This window comes from Juglans regia, chromosome 16, assembly GCF_001411555.2.
Source record: "Juglans regia cultivar Chandler chromosome 16, Walnut 2.0, whole genome shotgun sequence".
NCBI classification, from domain to species: Eukaryota; Viridiplantae; Streptophyta; class Magnoliopsida; order Fagales; family Juglandaceae; genus Juglans; species Juglans regia.
In genome coordinates, this window is record NC_049916.1 from 21,004,919 (window position 1) to 21,030,227 (window position 25,309).

At 36.8% G+C, this 25,309-nt stretch overlaps 1 protein-coding gene across 1 annotated transcript; it reads left to right on the forward strand.

Annotated features, from left to right (window-relative positions):
* The first annotated feature begins 1,060 nt into the window (after window positions 1–1,060).
* On the forward strand, window positions 1,061–16,797 carry LOC108989394 (agamous-like MADS-box protein AP1). Its single transcript, XM_018962972.2, has 8 exons — window positions 1,061–1,416; window positions 13,985–14,066; window positions 14,315–14,379; window positions 15,073–15,172; window positions 15,279–15,320; window positions 15,569–15,610; window positions 15,753–15,868; window positions 16,455–16,797. Exons 1-8 carry the CDS (start codon window positions 1,232–1,234, stop codon window positions 16,561–16,563), a joined length of 741 nt encoding a protein of 246 aa, XP_018818517.1. The 5' UTR covers window positions 1,061–1,231; the 3' UTR covers window positions 16,564–16,797.
* Window positions 16,798–25,309: the final 8,512 nt, after the last annotated feature.

Sequence of the window (25,309 nt, forward strand, 5' to 3'; positions counted from 1 at the left end):
GTAAGTATCAATTTGTCACGAGGCGCGCAATTCTTTTAACGGGAGACTGATGAAGGTACTTAATTCTAATTTCTTGATCCTCGGACATCAATATTGTAAAAGTTGAAAGCTGTGATCTCAATTTATAAAAAATTGAAAATCATAATTAAGGATTAATTTTGTATCTAGTAGCTTAGGAATGTCTTTAATTATATGATTAATTTTCCATATTTGTTAAAAAAGAACCATCTTTTTTATTAAAAGAAATGAAGTGCCACAATTGTTTTGGTAAAATATAATGATAAAAATTAAAAGGAACATCAATTTTTATGCTAATTAGATATTTATGTATAAGTATGTGTTTTTTTAGTACGAGTAGTATTATATGTCCTTATAATTTTACTTACAAGACTCATTTTATTAAGTTTTTTTAAAATTCAAATTTGAAATTTTATAATTTTTATTATATCACTAATTGATGCGTGAAAAAATGATTTTTTTTTGGTAAGTTTTTTTTTCTTAAATAACATTTGTCATTTTCTTTTTAATATATAAGAAATGATACTTGTAGTCGTAAGTGTGTAAGTGCTGTATAGTTGTTTTGAAAAAAATAAATAAATATGAAATTTAGATAAAAAAAATTAATTTTTTAATAATAAATTTTATATTTTTTAAAATAATTATACTATATTTACATATTTTATAATTATACGTAATATTATTCTTCGTATGTATACATCAAGTAGGCGGTAGGCATGCGGGCGCCGTTAACGCCAAGAAGTCGACAGGAGGACTAGTAGTACGCATGTCAGTGTTGTGGTCCCTCTTTCTTCCTATACAAACCCCTGCTCTGACTGTCTGACACCGTAAAAAATAAAGACCTTCTACTTTTATAAAAAATAAAGAAGATATTGATCCCTAGCTAACAGCAGCCACTAGGGCTACCAGGTACAGCCAACCAATCCCAACTCGACAACATATCCTTAAAACTACCCTGGTTTTTCCAAAACCATTTAGTTTTCTCCCTTAAACCGCTTTCTGCATTGTTCTCAAGCCACTCCTCATTCTATATATATGCAACTTGTTTTCTTAACATTTTCACATTTGGCAAGAAGGAAGACCGCCCCCCCAACCATCCCAAATTAACTGTTTGTTTGTGTTCAGTTGCAGGTGGTTTTTGCTTTCCTTCTTTTTTGGGATTTTCTTGGATCCTGTTTTTTTTTTCCTCTTATTTTCTTGAGAAACTGAGATCATGGGAAGGGGTAGGGTTCAGCTTAAACGTATAGAGAACAAAATCAACCGTCAGGTTACTTTTTCCAAAAGGAGAGGTGGGCTGCTCAAGAAGGCGCATGAGATCTCTGTGCTGTGTGATGCTGAGGTCGGTTTGATTGTCTTCTCAAACAAGGGAAAGCTTTTTGAGTACTCCACAGATTCTTGGTATTCTTCTACTTCCGATTCTTCTTGATCTTCCTCCAGCTCCTTCTCTTTCAGTCATAAATGCAATAATTTTATTAGAGACAGAATCGCTTAATTGCATGATATATTTAATATAATAGTGCACACACACACGATATTATATATAGTTCAGAAGCTCTAGGAGAGAGATTTATGAAGCCTTATTCCAAGTAAAGCTAGCTAGCCCTGGGTAGGTCATATATATCTGACTGAAAGAGACTTTGAACTTCGGGAGATGAGACTACTCTTTCCTGGTTTAACAAACGCCAAACTCAAGAGTAAATTATATCTATTACACAAAGTACATATATATATTTTGCTGAAGTACTTTTAAGTATGGATTTCACTTGAGAAAACAATGCTATGTGCTAAAGATACCATGTCAAACCACTTAGAGAAGCTACCGTACTTGAAAGGTCTTAGAGTTATGATCCAAGTTTTCAAATGTCTCTGGGAGAAATGGGTTGAACTAGCGAGGGACACTTCAGGGGCTGGTGCAGTACTGCAGGCCCATTGACAGAATAGCAGGAAGACAAGGATTTGTCACAAAAATATGCAGACCTTAGAAGAGCTGGATAACAATTAGCAATTTGTGTTGGCTAAGGAAATGACATATATACGAGCAGATGAAGGCAACCCTAATTCCCTTAGCCCCGGGATCGGATGGGTTTAGTTTCGATTTCTCGAATGGGCATGGCAGCGCCTGTGGTTGATGCATATGCTAGCTAGCTATTCATGCAGTGAATGGTGAACCACTCTTTTTTCAAGGATTTTCGACCTAATTCCTGCTGCAACACAATCTTTGAATGTATTGCGAAGGTGTTGGCTAGCATCTTAGGGCGCTGATGCCGGATCTAGTCAGTTCACAACAAACGATTTTTATTTTGGGGTAGAAGCTTAATGATAAGATTCTCTTGGCCAAGGATTGTGTTTGCAATTCATTCATATTGGTTTTCCAAATAATTCGTACTTTTCCCAAGAGTAAGAAGCTGGTGCGCGCGCCATTGTGGGTGTCTGTTTGTCTGCTGAAGAAAGAAAGGGGCTTGAGAGTGCTTCGGTTGGTTTCTTGGAATCAAGCATCAATCAACAAAATTACGAGACTGAGATAAAAAAAAAAAAGACAGAGACATAAAATAGAGAGAAAATTCTGGCTGAAAGATGGTATATTGATAAAAATCTGAATTAGTTCATGAAGCCTACATGCAGATCAACCGGCTCGATTCCGGTCACTCGACGATTTAAGTGTCGGTTTTGGACCTTTAATTACTGATCTAGAGTCCAATTTTAATTTAGATCTTAGGAGTTATAGGATCTAACAATTGTTTGGCCTCCGAGAAAAGGGAAGAAAATGAAAGAACACAAATTCTAATTGGAAATGAAATTACAGCTCAACAATGCCAAATAACATATTCGAGATTTGACAAAAAAATTACCCAAATATTCAATGCAAGTTAGGTAACTTACCGAAAGTTTGAGAAGGTTTGAGAGAGAGAGAGAGAGAGAGGGAGATGGGATGTGAGCGAGTGAGGGTCGGCAATCAGAGTCATCGAATTAATAGCCGAACGGTGGATGGAGGGAGAACCGAGAGAGGTCTGAGAGATGGGAGAGAAATGATGCTAGAGAGTTGAGAGGAGAAATGAAGAAGGGGGAGGGGCGAGGCCCTAACTCAAACGATGTCGTTTAGTTTATTAAACCAAATGACATTGTTTTAATTATTTTTTTTTCTAACAAACCGTTATAAAACAACCTCATTTAATTTAAGCAAAACGACGTCATTTTAAATAAAGATAAAATAATATATTATATCGGTCGGTTCACTGGTTTAAACACGGCTCAAATCGGAACCGAAATCGATTTTAATCAATTTGGACCACCAGCTAACACCGAACAAAAGAAAAAAAGGACTGCTGACCAACCGATTCTCCACCGGTTCCGAAATCCAATAGCCAATTTTGGTCGGTGATGGTCGGTCCCGATGGTCTCTGTTCACCTCTACCATTGGATTCAACTTACCAGGTCAAACTTACTAATGTATGTGAGATTTATGTTGTAAGTAACTCACTAAATCTAACTGTTAATTATGTTGTAATTAAACTTACTCATCATTAATCTGCTATACATTGCTTGAGATGTTAAGTTAAGCCTGGAAGAACGATTTTTAAGGATGCGAGTTCTTTCTAATAAGCGAACCTTGACATATTTTTAGAAATATAATAATTGTGACTTATAAAAAATATAATATTTATGATTTGTGAGAGAAAACCATTGTGAAAATATATAGATCATCATTCTGTTGATCTTTCGATCACTTTGTTTTTGGGTTGTTGCCAGTGAGTTCATTGGCTTGCTACCAGAGATTAGGCTTTCTAGGGGTCACCACCAATGTTTTGAATACCGTACCGGACGCTGTACCGGTCAAGGCACTGGAATGAAATATTTCGGTACCGGTACCGTTTCGGGATAACATTTAGGAATGGTCGATATATAAATAAATTATATTTCAAAATTATATTTCAAAATAATAGTCTATATATAAATAAATTATATATAAATACATATATATATATAAATTATAAATAGTTTAGTCTGAATTGAGGGTTAAAAAATAAACTTATAGTTTGAAAAAATGAAAAAAAAAAAAAACACTGGCTGAAATATCGGACGGTACCGGCCGAAATTGAGGCCGGTACAAGCCGAAATTTAGGCCGGTACAGCCGGTATTTTGGCCGGTATGAAATGTATATAGTTCCTGTACCGGCCGGACGGCCGGTACGAAAAATTTCGACCGTACCGGCCGGTACGGAATGAAATTCAAAACCTTGGTCACCACTCCCTATCGTAAGCCCCTTCACGCTCAATGTCTACAATTAGGAAACAGGTAGGTTGAACCTATCAAATTGGATTGAATGACCTCTTTGTGAGGGTTCTTCTCATAATATAGAACAATATCACTAATTACAAGGCTGAAAATCAGCCATTACAACAATCAAATCTAACTAAATAAGGAAGCTATAAAAGTCCTAATTTACAGAATCAAGGCGATGATCAAGCTATTTACAACTACAAAATATTGTCTAAGTAAGGAAGGTATGACTAAAATTTGTATAGTGATAACTACATTCCTGCTGACATCCCCTCTCAATTGATGTTGGTCGGTCAAGAAACATCAATTTGCCTACAAGAAATTGATGACGTTGCTGTGTCATGGCCTTGGTAAACACATTTGCTATCTGGAAGTCAGTGGAAATATGAGGAAGAGAAATAATACGAGCTTCCAAGACTTCCCGAATGGAATAACAGTCCACCTCAATGTGTTTTGTACGCTCATGAAAAATGAGATTAGCAGCAATCTGAATAGCACTAATATTGTCAACATGGAGTTGAGTAGGATCCGACTGAGCACAACTAAGCTCAGGTAGGAGCCCATGAAGCCAAAGAATCTCCAAACAAGCAGTCGACATCGCATGGTATGCGCATTCAGTAGAAGATTTAGAGACACGATCTTGTTTCTTACTTTTCCAAGAGATCAAAGAGTTACCAAGAAACATGCACCAACCCGTGACAGATCATCGTGTATCAGGACATTCGGTCTAATCAACATCATTATAAGCAACAAGGAGAAGAGGAGTCCCAGCGGGGAAGAACAAACCACAACTAGGGGACCCTCGAAGGTATCTAATAATGCAATGAACAACAGCTAAATGTAGATGACGTGGAGCTTGCATGAACTGACTAACCTGCTGGACAACAAAAGAAATATAAGGTCGAGTAATAGTCAAATAGTTTAGGCTACCCACTAACTGTCGAAACACAGTCGGGTCGGAAAGGAGATCTCCCTCCTCATGAAGATACTTTGTGTTTACTTCCAGAGGAGTATCCACTGAAAAAGTATCCTGAAGGCCTGTCAATGTAATAAAATCCTGAGTGTATTTTTGTTGATTAAGAAAAATGCCGGAGGAATTTGTATGAACTTTCAACTCCAAGAAGTACGTAAGAGGATCAAGATCTTTCATATGAAACGAGGACTGAAGATGCTGCTGCAGTCTAGTAATCAAAGCAGAATCTGTCTCCGTAATAACAATATCATCAATATAAACTAAAAGAAGAAAAATACAATGGATGTCTTGCAGAGAAATAGAGAGGAGTCATATTGACTTTGCTTAAAGGAAAGCTGAAGCAAGGTGGGTCTGAGTTTATCAAACCATGCTCGAAGAGCTTGTTTCAGCCCATATAATGAGCGTTTCAACATACAAACATCAAATGAAGAAGAAGATGGCAATCCAGGTGGATTGATCATGTAGATATATTCTTTGAGATCATCGTGAAGAAAGATATTTTTTACATCCATTTGATGAAGGGGCCAACCTTGGGAGGTAGCAATAGACAGAACAGTCCACACTATAGTCATCTTGGCAGCAGGAGCAAAAGTCTCCTCATAGTCCACCCCATACTCTTGTCTGTTGCCAAGTGCAACCAATTGTGCCTTATACCGATCCAAAGTCCCATTAGAACTTAGCTTAATCGAGTAAACCCATTTGCAACAGATAGCCTTAACAGTAGAAGGACAAGGAACTACATCCCATGTGTGATTGTCCTAAAGAGCCCGAAGTTCTTCAGCCATCGCCTCATGCCAACATTCATGTTTAACTGCCTTGGAATAACCTGACGGAATGGGAATGGAAGACAAAGTAGCGTGGAGAGCGCTATGTAAAAAACCATACCAATCAGGGTGACGAGATACTCTGGTCCGATGTCGAGGAACCGTGTGGAAGTCCGGATCACCCGTAAAGAGGTAGTCTTAGTAGGGTCAGATGGTGGATCAGGCTTATGAAGGGGCAAAGTTGGTCATCGTCGCTCATACACAAGTTTAGGTTTGAATCGGTCAGGTTTGATGCAGCAAAACATGCATCTCAGGTAAAGACTCAATATGAGTAGAAAAGAACGACTGATTTTCAAAGAAAGGAAATACGAAATCTGTTAAAGCATGGATCATAGCAAACATAGCCTTTGTGTGAAATACTATAACCCATAAAAGCACACCTAACAGATTGAGCAGATAATTTATGATATTCATGAGATATCAAATGAACAAAATGAACACAACCAAAAGTATGTATATCAAGATAACGAAGATGCTGATTATAAAGACGAAAGTAAGGAGTGTCAAAATTCAAGACACTGGAAGACAATCTATTAATTAAATAAACTGCTGTAGACAAGGCTTCGACCCAGAATTTAGGCAGAACAGATGATTGAACCAATAACGTACGAACAACATCCAACACGTCTATTTTTTCGTTTAGCAACACCATTTTACTAAGGTGTATAAAGACAACAGCGCTAAGAAAAAATACCTTTTTGTTGGAGAAACTCACGAGATATATATTCACCACCTGAATCAGACCTTAAAATTTTGATCCCTAATGAAAATTGAGTCTCAACATAGGTGATAAATTGTTGAAAGAGAAAGGAAACTTCAGAATTAGAACATAGAAAATAAATCCAAGTATACTTGGTATAATTATCAATGAAAGTAACAGGATATTTATAATTCACATGTGAAATAACAGGAGAGATTCCCCACATATTATGAATCATATCAAAACACCGTTCAGCATGACTACCATGAGAGGGAAATGAGAGGGACTTACTTTTACCTAATTTGCATGTGGAGCAATCAAACGAAAGATGAGATGAAAATTGATCTTTATTGCCCAACAAACTAGAGTTTATTAAATGAGATAAAACAATAGAGTTAGGATGACCCAACCGTTTGTGCCATACTTCACCCTTATTGTTTACAGTGTTACAAGCGAAAGAAATAACAGTAGGAATGGAAGAATGCAGAGGAAACAATCATCCAACTTTAGGCCCCTTCGTGAGTATCTTCCCTGACACCATACGATCATCGCCCTTCATTAGAAATCCAGCCTCCCCAAGTACTTCCAAATTTGGCATCAACCACGGTCCTTCGTAAAGCCTCGTTTTCTTGAAGGTACCGCCTCAACCATTTTCCAAGTATGACCTTATTGAAAATACTCAACTTTCAAATCCCCAGGCCTCCACAAGGTAGGAGAGTGCAAATCTTGTCCCATTTAATCAAGTGGAATTTTTACTCGTCCCCTAATCCACCCCACAAGATACTATTTAATCTAGTGGATTCCTATTTGAACATGTCTCAATGGAATAGGCACCATTGTTTGAATCATGACACAATACTTGTTATTTTATCATATGTTAATGATATGATCCGCTCTCTCCATTACTTTTCATTATCGCCACGGAAGTTCTAAACAAGATGATTTCAGGCCGTGTGGAATGTGGTTTTCTCTATGATTTCTCAGAGGGGAATGTTGATTATAGCTCTATCATAACTCTTTTTTTTTTTGCCAATGATACTCTCATCTTTTGTGAAGCAAATTTTGGGCACACTCAATCTTTGAGGGTTCTTCTTCTTTGTTTTGAAGCTTTCTCTGGTTTGGGAGTTAATCGTTCAAAGTCTGAATTAGTGCCGGTGGTGGTTTTCCCCAATGTGGTGTCTGTCTCATAGGATATATATAAGGTATCTTCTCTACCAATGAAGTATTTTAACTTTACTGTTGGGTGCTTCCTTCAAATCAAAGGGGATTTGGAATGCCATGATTGAAAATGAGGATCGCATATTGGCTTTTAGGAAGAGGTTATACTTGTCTAAAAAGGGTAGACTTACTTTGATTAAATTACTCTTTCTAACCTTCCAACATATTTGTTGTCCCTGTTCCTGCTCCACATAAAGGTTGCCAACCATATCGAAAAACTACAACTTGTAGAGTGGGGTGGAGGAACAGTTCAAATTTCATTTGGTGAATTGGTTGATTGTTTGCACACCAATATCTAGGGGTGGAGTGGGAATCCATAATATGATGAATTTCAACCAAGTTCTTTTAGGTAAATGGTTGTGATGGTACCAACAAGAACTGAGAGCCACATGGAAGACAATTATAGATGTGAAGTTTGGGGCTGTTTGGGGAGGATGGTACTTGAATGAGGTACGCAATCCATATGGGCTGGTCTGTGGAAAAATATTAGAAAATGCTGAGAGATCTTCCTAAGACATGTACGTTGTCTAGTGGGTGATAGTTCTGGTGTCAAATTTGGGACGACAAATGGTGTGTCAACAAAGCCTCAAAGACACATTACCTACCAATTTTTAGTTTGTATGAGTGAAGGATGCAGCTGTATATGACCTTTTGGTCTTCTCTTGTGTCTACGTACCCTCAATGGCATATAGATTTCATTAGGGTAGCATAACATTGGGAGTTGGAGGTTATCTCCAGTTCTTTGCTTATATGCATTTCGTAAAAGTGGTTGAGGCTGTGTTTGGGAACACAATTGTTCTCAACCATTTTCATACTACTTCACTATTACTCATAAACAGTTCACTACTATTTACAAACTATTTACTACTATTTATAAACTATTTCACTGATATTCACAGATGATCTAAGATACTCTTAACATCCAAACAGAGCCTGAGGGTACCATATGAAAGATAAACTCCATTTCCAAGAAAGGTAGATTAAAAGTCAGATTGTTCTAGCAAGTTCTAACTAGCTAGGGTATGACCACTTTTCCATGAACGAATATGACGAAGCTCCTCTAAAAGTAGTTTTGTTTTATTTGGATAGCTAGCCTCCTTCGACAAACATATAATTTGAGAAAATTTCAGATAATGACGTTGGACTGGTGTGGCATATGTAAGAAGAATGATGAATCAGTAGATCACTTACTTTTATATTGTGAGGTGGCGAGGACCATGTGAAATGATTTTTTTCTTTTTATAGTATTAGATTATCATGGGTCATGCCTAATAGGCTGGTAGAATTTCTAGCAAGCTAGAGAGGCCTCTAAGCTGATCCACAAGTGGCAACAATCTAGAGAATGACTCCTATATGAATGTTTTGGTGCATTTGGCAGGAGACAAATGATAAAACTTCAAGGATTGTGAGAGGACAATAGATGAACTTAAAGTTCTCTTTTTTAAAACCTTGTTCTTATGGGCTAGGGTCATTGATTTTAATGGATTAAATGTCCATGATTTTCTACTTTCGGTTGCAAACCCTAGTTAGGTACTTCTCATGTATACTTCGTGTGTACTTGACTACGCCTTCTCTTCTTATAAATGAAATTTCTTGATTACTTATAAAGAAAAATATGACATTAACAAGTTGAGTGCACTGTTCCTTAATAATTTTAGTATCTCCCTTCATACCGAATTGATCATATGATGAATCTTGGCCCACTACATTATTTTTACAGACCCAAGTGACCCTAGTTTTTTATGGTTTAATTTTGTCTCAATCCAAGTATGTTTTAGATATTCCACAATGTTTTGGACGTGTTTCGTACGTACCACAGGGTCTCTTCAGATAACTGGGGAGGTGGACAATTGACCTGCACCTCTGTAAATTAAAAGAAGGCTCAGGGGTGGTCAGGGGACCCTACGATGCCTAAGTCAGTTTTCTTGATCAAAATTCTTATAGAAGATTATTACCTAAGTTAGTATGTACCTGGTGGTCTGCCTTTATACTAGGTATGGAGGAACATCTCGCACCCATCGCTAGGGTGCAGTCCCATCATCCTCATGCTCTAACCACCTAGAGCATTTAATGTGACGTAGTATACCGAAGAAGAGTGGCTAATGCGGCATGGGTCACTGACAAGCACGTCGACGACCTTTCGGCCTGTGTCGGCGATGCCTGCCTTTTCCACTCTCTAGGTGCAGGTGATGGTTACTTGTTATGCACGTCCTCAAGCTATAACGCATGAGTATCTGGGGCGTGCTTGAGACACCCATTGTGATGTTACGTATCAGAGGAAGGTTACTTAATTGGCGGGAACCTTTGACAGTTTGACAGTTTCGCTGGCAACCTCTCAACCTACATGGGTGGCACCCGCCTTCGTCAACTCTTTGTCGGAGCTTCATTATTTTCCTCAATCCCCATTTTTATCATTTTGAGGGTCTCTTGGCCGGACTGGCTTGATTCTTGGGTTGTGAGATGTGCTTCTTCTTTCTCATGGGGTTCTGGGCCAAGTAGGTCATTCGGCTGAGAGACGGACTTCTTATTTCCTGTTGGGCTCAACCTGCTGGGCTGAGGGGGTTTTTATCCCCTCCACACAACGTGGTCCAATGACAAAATGAAAGCCAATTTCCATGTCAATGTCCTAGAAAACAAAGGAGACAAAAATTGATATCCAATTTTCTTGCCTAACTATTTATTGCAGTATTGTCAATACCCTCCAATATCTCATTTACTCGCCCTTATCTTTCCTTCAACGTTAACTTTGTATCACAATTAACGTAACAATCAACTGTGAGCCATTATAAAATTGTCAAGCACATTCTTTGATATGCCTTTGCTAACGTTGATTGGGTTGGTTCGCTTGTCTTGGGATGCTCCACCATAGGCTACTACACCTTTTTGGAAAGTAATTCCACCTTTTTAGTGTGCTAAAATGAAAAACATTTTCTCTCGCTTCAGCACACAATTACCTTAATATAGGGTTATGGCTCATGCCATTGCTAAGACCTTTGGCATTTGCCTTCACTCATCCTGTATATTTTTTTGCAACAATTTGAATGCATTTTACACAACTGTTATGTAGAAAGCACATTGAAATTGGCCACAACTAAGCTTGGGAACAAATTGCTCATGTTTTACTTCAACCCCACGACTCATCCTCTCCTTAATTAGCTAACATCTTCATAAAATCTCGCTCATTCATTGACTTTCATGCTCTCTGGACCATACTTAGGCTCACTATTTGGATAAGTTTGTAAGGCATATAAAAATAAAAAAAGAAAAATCACGAGTTGATGCCTAGTGACCCAAAACAGAACAACTATCTTCAAATTGAAAAGGGAAATCCATCTGTACACAAGTTGTTGCCTCCAAACTAGTAAAGGGAATTCAACACCATATGATTGGAAGTCATGATCAAGCCTGTTGCATCCTAGAACATGGCATGTATTTTATTTCATTCTTATTGCCTTAGATAACTAATCAAATTTCACACTTCTTGTTGGGATTAGGTCTAATACCATATGTATTGATCCAAAAAAGTTTAAGCCACATTTGAGACTATATTGTAAAATGACTAATTAATATTACAATTAAAGCCATTTGGAATCATTTCTCTTAAACAATCTAGGATCCCAAATTCACTATCCCTATAGTTATCCTAGAGTACTACAAAACAAAAACACCATGATTGCTTGTGGTCGTTGTGCAAGATCCTCAAGGTTTTTAGTTAGGGGGTTGAAATAAATACACCATTAATTGGGAATGACTCTTCCACTTCTTTGGACTGATAACTACCACCCTACAAACCTACTTATTGACAGATTTGGTAGGGAGGTTGTTGCTGTATCAAGGTATAGTATCCTAGTGAAACTAGATACGATTTTTGTTGGTTCAGGGTTGAATTGGGCCACCAGAGAAAATATTGAGTTGTGGATGGCTATCCAAAATTTCTTAATTATAGGTTGGTTTTAAGCCAAATATTACTACGAGAGTCAAAGCTCAATGAATGAGTAATCTGAGCATTGCTTTCACCTTCAATAGTGTTTATGATCAGACCCTTAGATCAAAAGGGAAGAGGATCCCGTGGCATAAGCTAGTGTAGTTTGGTGGGATGATATGATATCCCATATGATAAGGATAATAATAGGTGGTGTATGATATCCCACATTTCTTGGGAATGAGAAGTTCTTGCTCTTTATAAAGTTCTAATGGGGCTCTGATTGTATCATTGACTAGTCCTCTTAGAGTATAGGTTATGTAGTTTGAGCCTTCCATTGTGACATTACAAATGGTATCAAAGCCCATCCCGACTAGAAATGTGAGACTTAAGTTGTGCCACTTACGAAGGATAGGCCCGATGAGGACGTCGGGAATTTAAAAGAGGATATTGTGATACGCCATATGATAAGGATAAAAGTAGGTGATGTATAATATCCCATATTTCTTGGGAATTAGAAGTTTTTGCTCTTTATAAGGTTTCAATGGGGCTCCAATTGTATTATTGGCTAATCCTTTTGGAGTATAAGTCATGTGATTTGGGCCTTCCATTGGAGTATTAAAGATGATCTTTGGACACATGCATACATGAATCAGTCATCTCATGGAGCAAATGAGGAGGGCTAGTGTCGCAACACAACAACAATAGTGAGTTGTGGATGGCTATCCAAAATTTGTATCAGTTGATTAATGTTAAGCCAAATATCACTTGGATGGATCAAGTTAAATTAGCTAGCTTGATTAGCTTGCTATTTGTTGTTCGTGTACGTTGCTTTTGGCGTTTGCTAGAGTCTCTGGTTGTTGTGCTATTTGCAGCTATACAGGTCGATCCATGTTCTTGCTGGAAATATTATGAACTTATAAATAATATTCATTGGAAATGGTTATGGCCTTCTAGCTAGCTGTTCTTGTTACTAGAATTTCCGGCCGCCGTTTCTTTGTTGCATGCAGGTACTTCATGCTATATTTATTTCATACTGCTTGTTGCTAACTTGTTGGAGTTGCGGTGATCACCAAGTAATTAAATTAATCATGTCTTTATATATATTCATTCAGCCAAAAAAAAAAAAAGTTTCTATATTCCGAATCAATAATATTATTACATATCATGTTACTGTAGTAGATAGTACTGGTGGGCTAGTACAGTTGCTACATACTTTTTGTTGGGTCCATTTTGATCTTGTTGACAGCCACAACTTTTGTCCCCGGCCAATTTCTTTGCTTAACATGATCCCCAAATGATTTCTTCCACCGTTAATCTAAACATCATAATGAAGAACGCGCGCGGTAGCTAGTGGCTAGCTTTTGACTCCTAACATGAGTAGCGATACTCTGTACTCGATCGTAAGGATCAGATCAACAAATTAAGTAGCATTAGCATATATATCTCCTAGATGCATGTATATGTTTTGCTGACATTCGCCGCAGCTACGACGTTGCAAGAAAAACTGATATTTATGATTGGTTACTTGCAACGAGAATGAATCGATATACAAAACTTTAGCTCGATTTTTCTCAATAGATATATTAGTTTAGCAATTTATAATGAAGACTCTAAACGTGATAACTAATTATAAGAAACTTTTGACCTAACGTACGTGATCGTGCGTTTCAGATGTAGAATATTGATCAAGAGAAATTATACTTGCAGTCGTAAGTGTGCAAGCGCCATGCAATCGTAAGTGTGCAAGCGCCGTGCAATTGTTTTGAAAAAAGTGAATAAATATAGGACCCACATGAAAATAAATGAATTTTTTAATATTGGATCCCACTCTTTTTCAAAACGACTGCACGGCGCACGGCGTTTGCGTACTCCACGACTGTATGTAGCATTACTCATTGATCAGTACTGTTCTCTCTTGATGATCATGCATTTTAAAGCTTCCCATGCACATCATCATCATGAGTTACCAACTGCATGCATGCTATTTTAGTTCATGTGCATTAATGACAATAGATAATATTAATTAATTTTTTTCCTTATGCAACAGCATGGAAAAGATACTTGAACGCTATGAGAGCTATTCTTATGCAGAGGGGAAGCTAGTCACTAGTACTGATTCTGAATTTCAGGTAATAATTTGTCAATATCTAAGTTCATTGATAAAAAACGCAACATGCATGCATGGTATATTAATGTCGTGTATTTTATATATATATATATATATACACATATATAATTATTTGTCATCAAAATGATTATTTGTGATGAGAATATATTTATTTTAGTAATTAAGAAATGATTATTTTCATTGATATATAAAAAATTGAATGTTAATTCTTAATTAATTGATCTTGTGCATGCATTGAACTGCATGCAGGGGAATTGGAGCTTTGAGTTTTCTAGACTTAAGGCTAAGGTCGAGCTTTTGCAAAGAAACCACGGGTATGTACTAATTAATTAGCTAGCTTAATTAATTAATTGATTACAGTACCCGTGCCAGTCATGTGTCATGTTTTCTTAATTAAATGTATTTAGGGGATCGGAGTTACATGCAGCATCCTGCATTTATTCAGTACTTGCACACTAATGTAAACCATCAGTTTTAATTATATTATATTACTTTATAATCCAACTATAAAAAATAATTATGATAATTTTGCCATGTGACCTATTTTTTGTATAGTACTAATCTTAATATCAATGGTGAACTTTAATACAACTTTTTATAATTAATATATTTATATATATATATATATATGAAGTTTGATAGTTTGAGCTACCCATTGTAAAAACTGGTTCATGTAGGCCTTTGCAAGGTGCATGAATAACTAAACTTACTTAATATTGAAAATTACCGATCCATATTCTAACTAAATTAGCATACCATATATACCTTGAGGTATTACATATACAATAAAAAATAATAGAACTTTTGAAAGAGTACTACCAATAATGTTAGTACTTTAAATATTGATAATGATCTCCAAAGTTTTTGTTGAACAACTTGATCTTCTCAGGTCAATGTGTGTGTGTGCATATATATATATATATATATATATATATATATAAATATATATATTTTATATATATATGCTTTTGTTGTTAATTATATATGTAAAGTACCTCTTTGATCAGGCACTATTTGGGGGATGATCTGGGATCATTAAGTCACAAGGAGCTACAACATTTAGAGCAACAGCTTGATGCTTCTCTTAAACGCATTCGAGCAAGAAAAGTACGTTAGCTAGCGCTATATATTATTTATTATTAATATTTCTCTATAATTAATTCGGTGATGCATATAATTAATTATATGGAACTGAAATATTTCTCTCTTGCAGACCCAACTCATGCATGAGAGAATCTCGGATCTTCAGAGAAAGGCAAGGCCTTTCGGCACATTAATCATCTTTTGGTTTTTGCAAATCACCGAGGATATATATATGATTCCCATTTCTGCATGATATATACTATTTTATTTGAAGGGGTCGATCGACATTGGCACATCTTGATTAATATTATAAATCCCCCCCAAGAGCTTTTGCATTTCTATATATGTTCACAACAACTAGTCGACTGCTCTGTCGAAATTCATATCGCATTGTGCTAATTGACTGCAATATGCATGCAGGAGAAGGCAATAAAGGAGCAGAATACCGTCCTAGCAAAGAAGGTGACGTACCCCGTCTATATATTTTTGCATGCATGCACGCAAGTTTAGTATATATAGCTGCTTCAGCAAGCTGGGGGCTTTAGCCAAATTTATTGAAAAGAATAAATAATCTCTCTCTCTCTCTCTCTCTCTCTTTCAATAGCTCAAAGAAAAGGAGGAAACTGTGGCGCCACAGGCACAGTGGGAGCAGCAAAACTATGGCCCTAATGGATCATCATCGTTCCTACTACCACAGCAACCTCCCTGTTCAAACATAGGGTAATTAAGCTTTTCTCTCTGACAGTGCAATATATTGTCTATTACACCATACACTATATATTTCTGTCCAGAATTATTCTTTATGTGTAACTAAATGTGAAAGTTGGCCGGGCGGCCGACGTGCCAATGACATCAAATAATAACAATGCCTTCCTCTTCCCTACGCTAGCTTCTCCTGTGCATCCCAAAAATTAGGGTCCTTCTACATAGACCGAATGGTTGCACCGAAGGAATGCATTCCTTTAAAAAAAAAAAAAAAAAGCAAACAACAGGAATGCACATCCTTAGCATTTTCCTAAAAATTATATATAACTTTCAACATTTTACAGAGGACATAGTCAAATATCATCACTTCCAGTACTACTAATCAATGGAGTAATATGATATCAATGTTATATGCAACTGGACCTAACCCTATTATATATTTTAAGTGTGAATAATGATCAGTTCGAGAGTATGGGATGCATGCATCCCAAATCCCATGGTTCAAGTTTTTTTACTGTCTAGAACTAGAAAGTCGACTACATATATAAATATGTTTTGAGGCAGTGTAGTTAAGATGCTATTTGGGATGTCTGCTATGCAGTGGCAGTACGGACTGGGAACAAGAGCCAGAGATGCGGAGGAATCATGAGCTCGACCTCACTCTTGAACCAATTTATAATTCATGTCACCTTGGATGCTTTGCCCTGTGAAATGATCAGGGAAGGAAGTATTAAAGACACTGCTACTTCTAGCTGGGTATATATATATTTATATGTTTGGCTTCTTTTTGAATGTGGGGAAGTAATTAAATTCTGAATCCTCTAATTATACCTAGCTGCCTAATATATATATTGTCGACCTTGTTTTGAGACAAGAAACATATATTTAATATGAGCTAGCTAGCTAGCTCATAAATGAAATCATTGCTTTGTTGTTGAGATGAATTATATATATATATATATAGAATATCTCCTTTTGTATTTTCATAGAGCATGCACTCATTATTTCTATTCTTTTATTTCGCAAGTGGATTAAGTGGATTTTTTGTTTTAAAATGCTAACTGGATGGTATTTGTGTATACCTATCTGCAACCTTTGAAGCTGAAAGTTTAGATCTTATGTGAAAAGGTGTCAAGGTGACTGGCTTCACTATTTGTCTGTATTTGATCAGTTATATCAGAGTGCAAACTACTGAAACTTTTAATAGACAAAGTCTCCTACTTGAAACTTTTGCATGTTCATCTTTTTCCTAATTTTCATCCTCGGATAAAACTTACATCAATTTCATGATTTTCATCCTAGCACAGAATTTACAAACCTAATGTAGTAACATGTGTTAGGGTGAATACCAAAAATCACAGCGGAATATTTTTCTACCCTTTCGATATGTAAATTAAATTAATAATGTAGTAAATATAAACTCACAAGCAAGACACAAGAATTTTTTACTTGAAAAACCCTCCAATGCGAAGGGAAAAATCACGAGACCTAGTTCAGTTAAACTTCCACTATCAACGATAATAAAGTTACAGATTGTCTTCTCTAGAACAATATCTAGAGGCTACCAATACATCAAGAATATCTATATATTCTTGGCTCAACACAAAATCATCACTATACAGATGGAAAAACCACAAGAGTGACAAGAAAGATTTCATCAATTGAGTATTTGTAGTGGACAGATGAAGATGAATATCAACGATCGACACCAGTCAAAATGAATTTGTCGATATCATGAACAACATACTGAAATCTCATTAAAATCAAACCACGAATGATCTCTTTCTCTCAAATGTCTGATGGAAATGTGAGGAAAAAAAAAAAAAGGAAAAACTTTGTACATGCACGCACAACTTTCTCTCTTGTCTATTTCTCTTCTCACTTTTTCTTTTATCATGTGTAGGTATGTCCCCCTTTTAGCCGCCACTCATTTTTACCTATATATGTGTATGACAAGTAAAATTACAAGTATGCCATTGTCATAATTTCCCTCACACTAAACCTGATTTTGCTTTACATACTTCGAGTTTTTGCATAGGCAGTGGTTTTGTCATCATATCTGATCCATTTTCATCAGTATGGATTTTTTCAATCTGTAACAACTTCATCCTCAATGCATTACGAATCCAATGATACCTCACAACAATATGCTTGGATCTTGAATGAAAGGATGAGTTCTTGCTGAGATAGATAACACTCTAACTGTCACAGTAAAGAATATACTTTTCTTATTTCTAACCCAATTCTTCTAAGAATTTCTTCAGCTTTAGCAACTCTTTGATAGTTTTAGTTATAACAATATACTCAGCCTCTGTGGTAGATAGAGTAACACATTTCTGCAGTTTGGATTGCCATGACACAGCTCCCCCTAAATTAGTAATCATGTACCCAGAAGTGGACTCTCTGGAATCAATATCTCCAGCCATATTTGCATTTGTAAACCCATCAAGCACAGACTTACAATTTCTAAAGCACAAACACACCTTGGAAGTACCTCTGAGATACCCGAGAATCCATTTCACAGCTGCCCAATGTTCTTTGCCAGGATTAGAGAGAAATCGACTGACAACTCCAACAATATGAGCGATATCGGGTATTGTGCACAACATGGCATACATTAAGATGTCCACATCTGATGCGTAAGGCACATTCTGTATTTCTTATTTATCTTTCTCACTTGTAGGACTCTGCTTTGAGCTTAAGCTTTAAATTACCTGCAAGTGGAGAACACACTGGTTTTGCCTTACCCATGTTGAACCTGTTTAATACCTTCTCGATATAACTCTCTTGAGATAGCCACAACTTGCCATTATTTCTGTCCTGAGAGATCTTTATACCAAGATTTGTCTTGCAGGACCTAAGTCTTTCATGGCAAAAGACTTACTCAATTCTATTTTCAATTTATTAATTTTTCTAGAATCACGACCAACAATCAACATGTCATCCACATGTAGTAAGAGAATAATAAAATCAGCTTCAAAAAACTTTTTAACAAATACACATTGATTAGAAGTAGTTTTATCATGTGGCGCCCCCGACCCCCATGTAAGGAAAACATGGGAATCGAGATGCCGGGATGATGACAACACGGTCACACATCCCAACGAAAGTGCCAAGTGTGTGTACAGGCGACAGTGTACAATAACAACGTAGCGGATAATTAAGTCTACTAAGTACCAGAATTTAAATATAATTAAACATCAGTAAAGTTTAAAAAGTAGTTATACAGTCATCCAAAATAAAGTTTAACACATGCCCCAAAATACAAATGAGTAAAATAAAATAACAAAGCCAGTGATCCCAGATCACTCCTCGGGCGGAGCCGTCTCCTCAAGCTCGCCCTCCTCCTCCTCATCTGCATCAAAATCTGCATTACCACAGAATGATACTGCAGGTAAGTATAACCCAAATAATCATCAGGAATAAAATGCATTTAATGCAGCCAACATGTATGCATATGAAGAAATATGCATTTTTCTTCAAAACATCATTTTCCCCGAAAATGATAATTTTCCAACACAAGCCAAAATCCCATTTGACCCAAAATAATCCGTAAAATATTTTTCCATAAAATGGTTTACACAAAATCCAACACACACTATTTTCCAAGAAAATAGTCCATTTTTAATGTATGCACCATGATCTCCCCTATGGGTCATCCGCACACCCTGGCTTCGTAGCGATGCCCACTTCCGCGCCCAACACGTACGTGGGAAAACATCCACTACACAACGAGCGATGCCCAGTTCCGCGCCCAGCGCGTATGTAGCCAAGCATCCTCTAGTCCCCTCCAGCAGAAGGACCATGGAGTCGGCACGAATCTCTCGTCCGATCCGATTGTCGCCCAGCGACAATCCAGGGGACGTCACTCAGTATATTACGCTCCCGAGTGACCAGAGGAGCTCCACCGAGATAATACCCCATCTCGGCTTGGGGTTCGTGATACACACACACACCCAATAAATCATTTCACATGAAAACCCAGTTTTCAATAAACACATGAACATGAATGCAATACACGAAAACCCAGTTTCCTTTACAAACATGATCATGCATGAAATTATGAAATGTACATGTACCAACTCTAATCCACAACCATCAATAACCAACCCAACCAAACAACTCCATTCACCAAACCATCCGACCCCCGTACTCCTCGGACTCAGTCCGGCAAAAGCAATCAACAGTTCAAATACAATGTAATGTGTTAGTGCAAAAATACATTAAATTCACAAGAATTCTTTGGAAAATACTTATAGTGCTATATAATAATTTCCGGAGGATCACGAAACTGTAAGAGGCGGCAATACAGCAACAGAACAGTGTCAAATACACTGTGGCCGTGGGTCTCAAAGACCCACTTTTCAACGGAGACAAACAAAGACCCAAAAATGATAGGATAGGGCCTAGGGAGGTCGGTGAAACTAGTGGTGGTGAAGGTTGGCCGTGGGTGGCGGCACAAGGGGTGGTTTAAGGCCAAAAATATCCAAAACGTAAATGTTGATGAATGTGCTTCACCGGTGACGGATCGGAGGTAGGGTTGGGTCCAATGGGTTGCCAAGAGGTCGATGATGAAGTGGTGTAAAGATGGTGGCCAATGGTGGTGCGACGGCGGCGTAGCGGCGGAAAGAATGCCGTTGCTTCAGTGGGCTCGTGGTGGCTAACGGCGGCGCGAATGGAGCTAAGATCGGAGGGGTAGCATCGCCGGTGGCTGGGGAAGCTAGGGAGCCGGGCGATGTCGACCACCGCCGACGCACGGCGGCGGGATGGGCGGACGAAGAATGACGCACGGGAGAGAGGGGGGCTGGGTCGCGCGGGAGGGGAAGGAAGAAGAAGAAAGAAAAAGAAAAGAAGAAGAAAAGAAAAAGAAAAGAAAAAGAAATGCGGAAAAGAAAAATGCAGAGAAAGAAATGAGGTCTAATCCTCACATCTTGGGTCACAAAAATGATCCAACGGAAACGATTTCAAAACCACAAGTTAAATAAAATAATTTAAACGTAATGGTAAAGTCAAATTGAAATAATTAAATCACACAGTAATTAATTAAATATGAAAAGTAATTTAAATACACACATTAAATAAATATTAAGAAAGCACATAAAAATTAATTTTCACCAAATTAAAAATCTTAAAAATGATCCAATTAAAATCCAATAATTTTAAAACAAGAGAATAATTTTTGAATAAAATAAAAATAATCGTTCAATAAAAATACACTAAAATACGGGGTGTTACATATCATACCTGTGCTTACTCATAAAAAAGTCAAACTTCTTGTACCATTGTCGAAGTGCCTGCTTGAGTCGATATAAACTCTTTTCCAGTCAACACACATGATGATCTTTACCCTTTACTGTGAACCTCTCTGGTTGCTCCATATATACTTCATCCCCTAAATTACCATAGAGGAAGACAGTCTTCACATCAAGCTGTTGAATTTCTAAATTCATACTGGCAGCCAAGCCCAAAACAACTCTAATAGAAGATATTTTTACTACGGGTGAAATTTTTTTTTCAAAATCAATGCCTTTCTTTTGACTAAATCCCCCTACAACCAAATGTGCCTTGTACCTTGGTAGTGATCTGTTTGGCTCAGTCTTCAATCTGAAAATCCATTTATTCTTCAATGCTCTTTTTATCTTTGGTAGTTCTACTAGTTTATAGGTATAGTTTTCATGCAAGGATTTCATCTCTTATTGCTTAGCTCCCAACCACTCATCTTTCTGATCATGTTGCATATCCTCTTGATAACATTCTGTCTCTCTCCCATCATAAAGTAAAACATACTCAGCAGCAGGAAATCTGGTAGATATTTTTATCTGATTATCTACAGGTGGTTATGAAGGAGAGCCCTCTACTTGTTGATCTGATCCCATATCCTTAATTTCAAGTTCACATCTTTCAACAGTATCAACTTGTTCTTCTAATGCATCTCCCCCATGCTCATCATGCATAACCGAAGAAGGAAAGACTGAATCCATATCAACAAGTTCTTCATTTAGAGATTCATGTTTCTTTTGATTCACATCTTCAATGGTCTAATCTTTAAAGAAAACAACATCTCTGCTTCTCTGAATTTTCTTCTTAATTGGATTCCACAATCTGTAACTAAATTCCTCATGTGCATAGTCTAGGAAGATGCACTGCTTGGATTTACTATCAAGTTTAGACCTCTAATCTTTAGGAATATGAACAAAAGCTCTACAGCCGAACACCCTTAAATGCTCAAGAGAAATATATTTTCCTGTCCAAATTTTTTCAAGAATGTCACTATCCAAAGGAACTGAAGGAGAAAGGTTGATCAAGTTAACTGTTGTCCTCATTGCCTCACCCCAAAAAGAATTAGGCAATTTTGCATGAGAAAGCATACACATGATTCTTTTACAAATTGTTCTGTTCATTCTCTCTACTACACCACTTTGATGTGGTGTCTTAAAAGCCGTTTTCTCAAGCCTTATGCCGTGACTTATGCAGTATTTTTCAAATGGTCCTCTATACTCACCTCCAGTATCTCCTTAAACACATTTCAAATGTCTTCCGATTTCTCTTTCAACTTTCACATGTAGTGTCTTGAACACATCTAGCACCTGATGTTTAGTTTTCAATAGAAAAGCCCACACTTTTCTAGAATGATTATCAATAAAAGTGACATAATACAATGCAGTACCAAGACTTTTAGCATTCATAGTGCAAACATCAGTATGAAACAAATCGAGAATGTCACTCCTTCTAGAAGGAGAAAATTTCTTAAAGGAAATTCTTCGTTGTTTTCCCATAAGACAAGAAGTACAGGGCATTAGTTGCGTACCTTTGATATTGGATAGGACTTGCTTCTTTGCAAGAATCTGAAGTTCGTTCTCACTAATGTGGCCAAGCCTCTTATGCCATAACTCAGTGTAGATTTCTATCTCAATAGCAATAACATCATCCTTGATGAATCTTGCATCTGTCTTGTAGAAAGTGTTGACCTTCCTTCCTCTTGCTTGAATAAGAGAGCCTTTACTAAGTTTCAACTTTCCATCTCCAAGATGATTATGGTAGCCTTCATCATCCAATTTTTCAATTGAGATCAAATTAAAATGCATATCATGAACATGCTTGACATCTTTGAGAAGCAATTTGCACCCAAGGTTAGTTTCCAATTGCACATCTCCAATGCCCACAATCTGACACTTCGCTTCATTTCCCATACTAACCTAACCAAAATCACCATTGGTATAAGAATAAAAGAAATCTCTACGTGAGGTAATATGAAAAGAAGTTGTTGTATCAATTACCCAAGTAGTATCCTGACAAGCAATATTAACATGAGCATCATCACAAACGATGAACACATTAGTATTAGATGCAACTGCTACAGTTTCTTTTTCTTCTTTTAGCTCTTCATTTTTTTTTCTTTTAGCTGTTCCTTCTTAAACTCCCTGCACTCTTTCTTCATATGTCCAAGCTTACCACAGTGAAAACATTTTATTCCTCTTCTTGAAGTGGACCTTCATCTTACCTTGTCACCACTATTATCACCATAAGATTTTCTACTTTTACTCCTCCCTCGTGCCTCCGAATGAGAAGTAATGCCATGCTCTTTTCTTCTTGCCTCTTCATTGAACATACTATATTTCACCATATTCATAGTCATTACACCATTGGGTGCAGAATTACTGAGAGACATAACTAAAGTTTCCCAACTGTCTGGCAAAGAACTCAACAAAAGTAAAGCCTGAACTTCACCATCCAAGACAAGTTTCATGGTAGACAACTCATTCAATAATTCTTGAAAATTATTAAGGTGTTCTGCTACACTTTGTCCATCCCTATATTTTAAATTCACAAGCCTTCATATCATAAAAGTTTTGTTTTGTGTAGTCTTTCACTCATAAAGACTTTCTAATTTCATCTAGAGACTATAATGTAACACGCCGCTTTCCAAAAAGACATTTTAGAATCTTCGGGGAGCTAGTTTGTTACTACTAAACTTAAACTTAATAGCTTTTCTTTTTAACAAAGCGTCAAATGCGAAAGATTTCCATAAATAAAACAAACTTCAATAAAAACTAAAAACCCAAAATAAAGTCAGCAGAAGCACTTATTTAAAAAAATACGAAAGTCATGCATATCAAAATAATTTATTTAAACCTTAAACCATAAAACTAATTATAGCATAATTTGTCTAGGCCTCTGCCTCCCCTCCTTGGGTCAAGTTTTGTCCTGTAGTCTCATCCTCATTCATCACCTGGGTGGTTTAAAAACATGAAAATAAACTAAAATGAGTCGAAGACTCAGTAAGATTCATAATAACATAAACATAATAAACATAAGATTTTCATAAAAGGTTTCATGTTGATGACTTAAAGTTCATGACTGTTCATACTGATGCATATGCTATGTATGATTGATTTAACTGAATTAACTGACTGATCTGACTAATTTATCTGATTTAATTGATTTATCTGACTAGCTAGCACACTTAACCCTGTGTACGAGGTTGTGCACCGGCCCCACGTCCCGCGGCAGCAAGGGGAGCCGCTGATTGTATTCTGGCATACTATGGTGGACCACGCTTGAGCCCGTGGCTTGCACATCCACCCTGAAACTGAACTGTATTGGTACCATGCATCTGAATGACCATCTGATTAACTGATCTTATCTTATCTTGCATTTGAACTTAAGATAGCTTACGTGTTTTATACACATGAGATACATGACATAATACATACATAATTATAATTTCTGAATTTGAACATGATGCAGAATGACACGATCGCATGCTATGCTGGATGACATATTTGCATATGACATGAGTGGTTCATAAATAATGGTTGTCAATGAACTGGCTTGAATAATACTTATATATAAGCTGAACTGTGATGATCCTAATTTATGATCAAATTACTTACCTTGCAAAGCTAATCCACTATTTTCAGCGTGTAGTCGATCACCTATACAATGAGCGTGTAATTTTCGTAAATTTTTCAATCAAACACATGTTTAAATATTTAACCCTGAAATGCTAAAATTAACCGATTTTAATTCCTCAATACTTAAAATTCTCCTAATCCCTAAAATACCATCATTTCCCTAATTTCATCGACATCCAACTAATATTTACTTACCCTAATTTTAATTCAATACAAGTCTATCTAAGAAACAAGCATATCCCACTTAAATAATATAATTGTTGCTCTAATAAAAAAATATTATCAAACCTAAAATGATTTAGAACCCGAATATAGCCTAATAACATACATGTTTATCTTCATGATAATATAAAAAAATAACTCAATTCTAATTAAGATCCTAGTACGCCTGCTTAGGCTCATTACATTACAAACTAAACTTTAAAGGGTAAAATTATCATAATGTTACAAACTAGAACCTATTATTGGCATTTCGTTTGAAACATAACCATGCAACTACGTAGATGGACACACAGCAGAGCTTACCGAGAGCTAGGCGTGA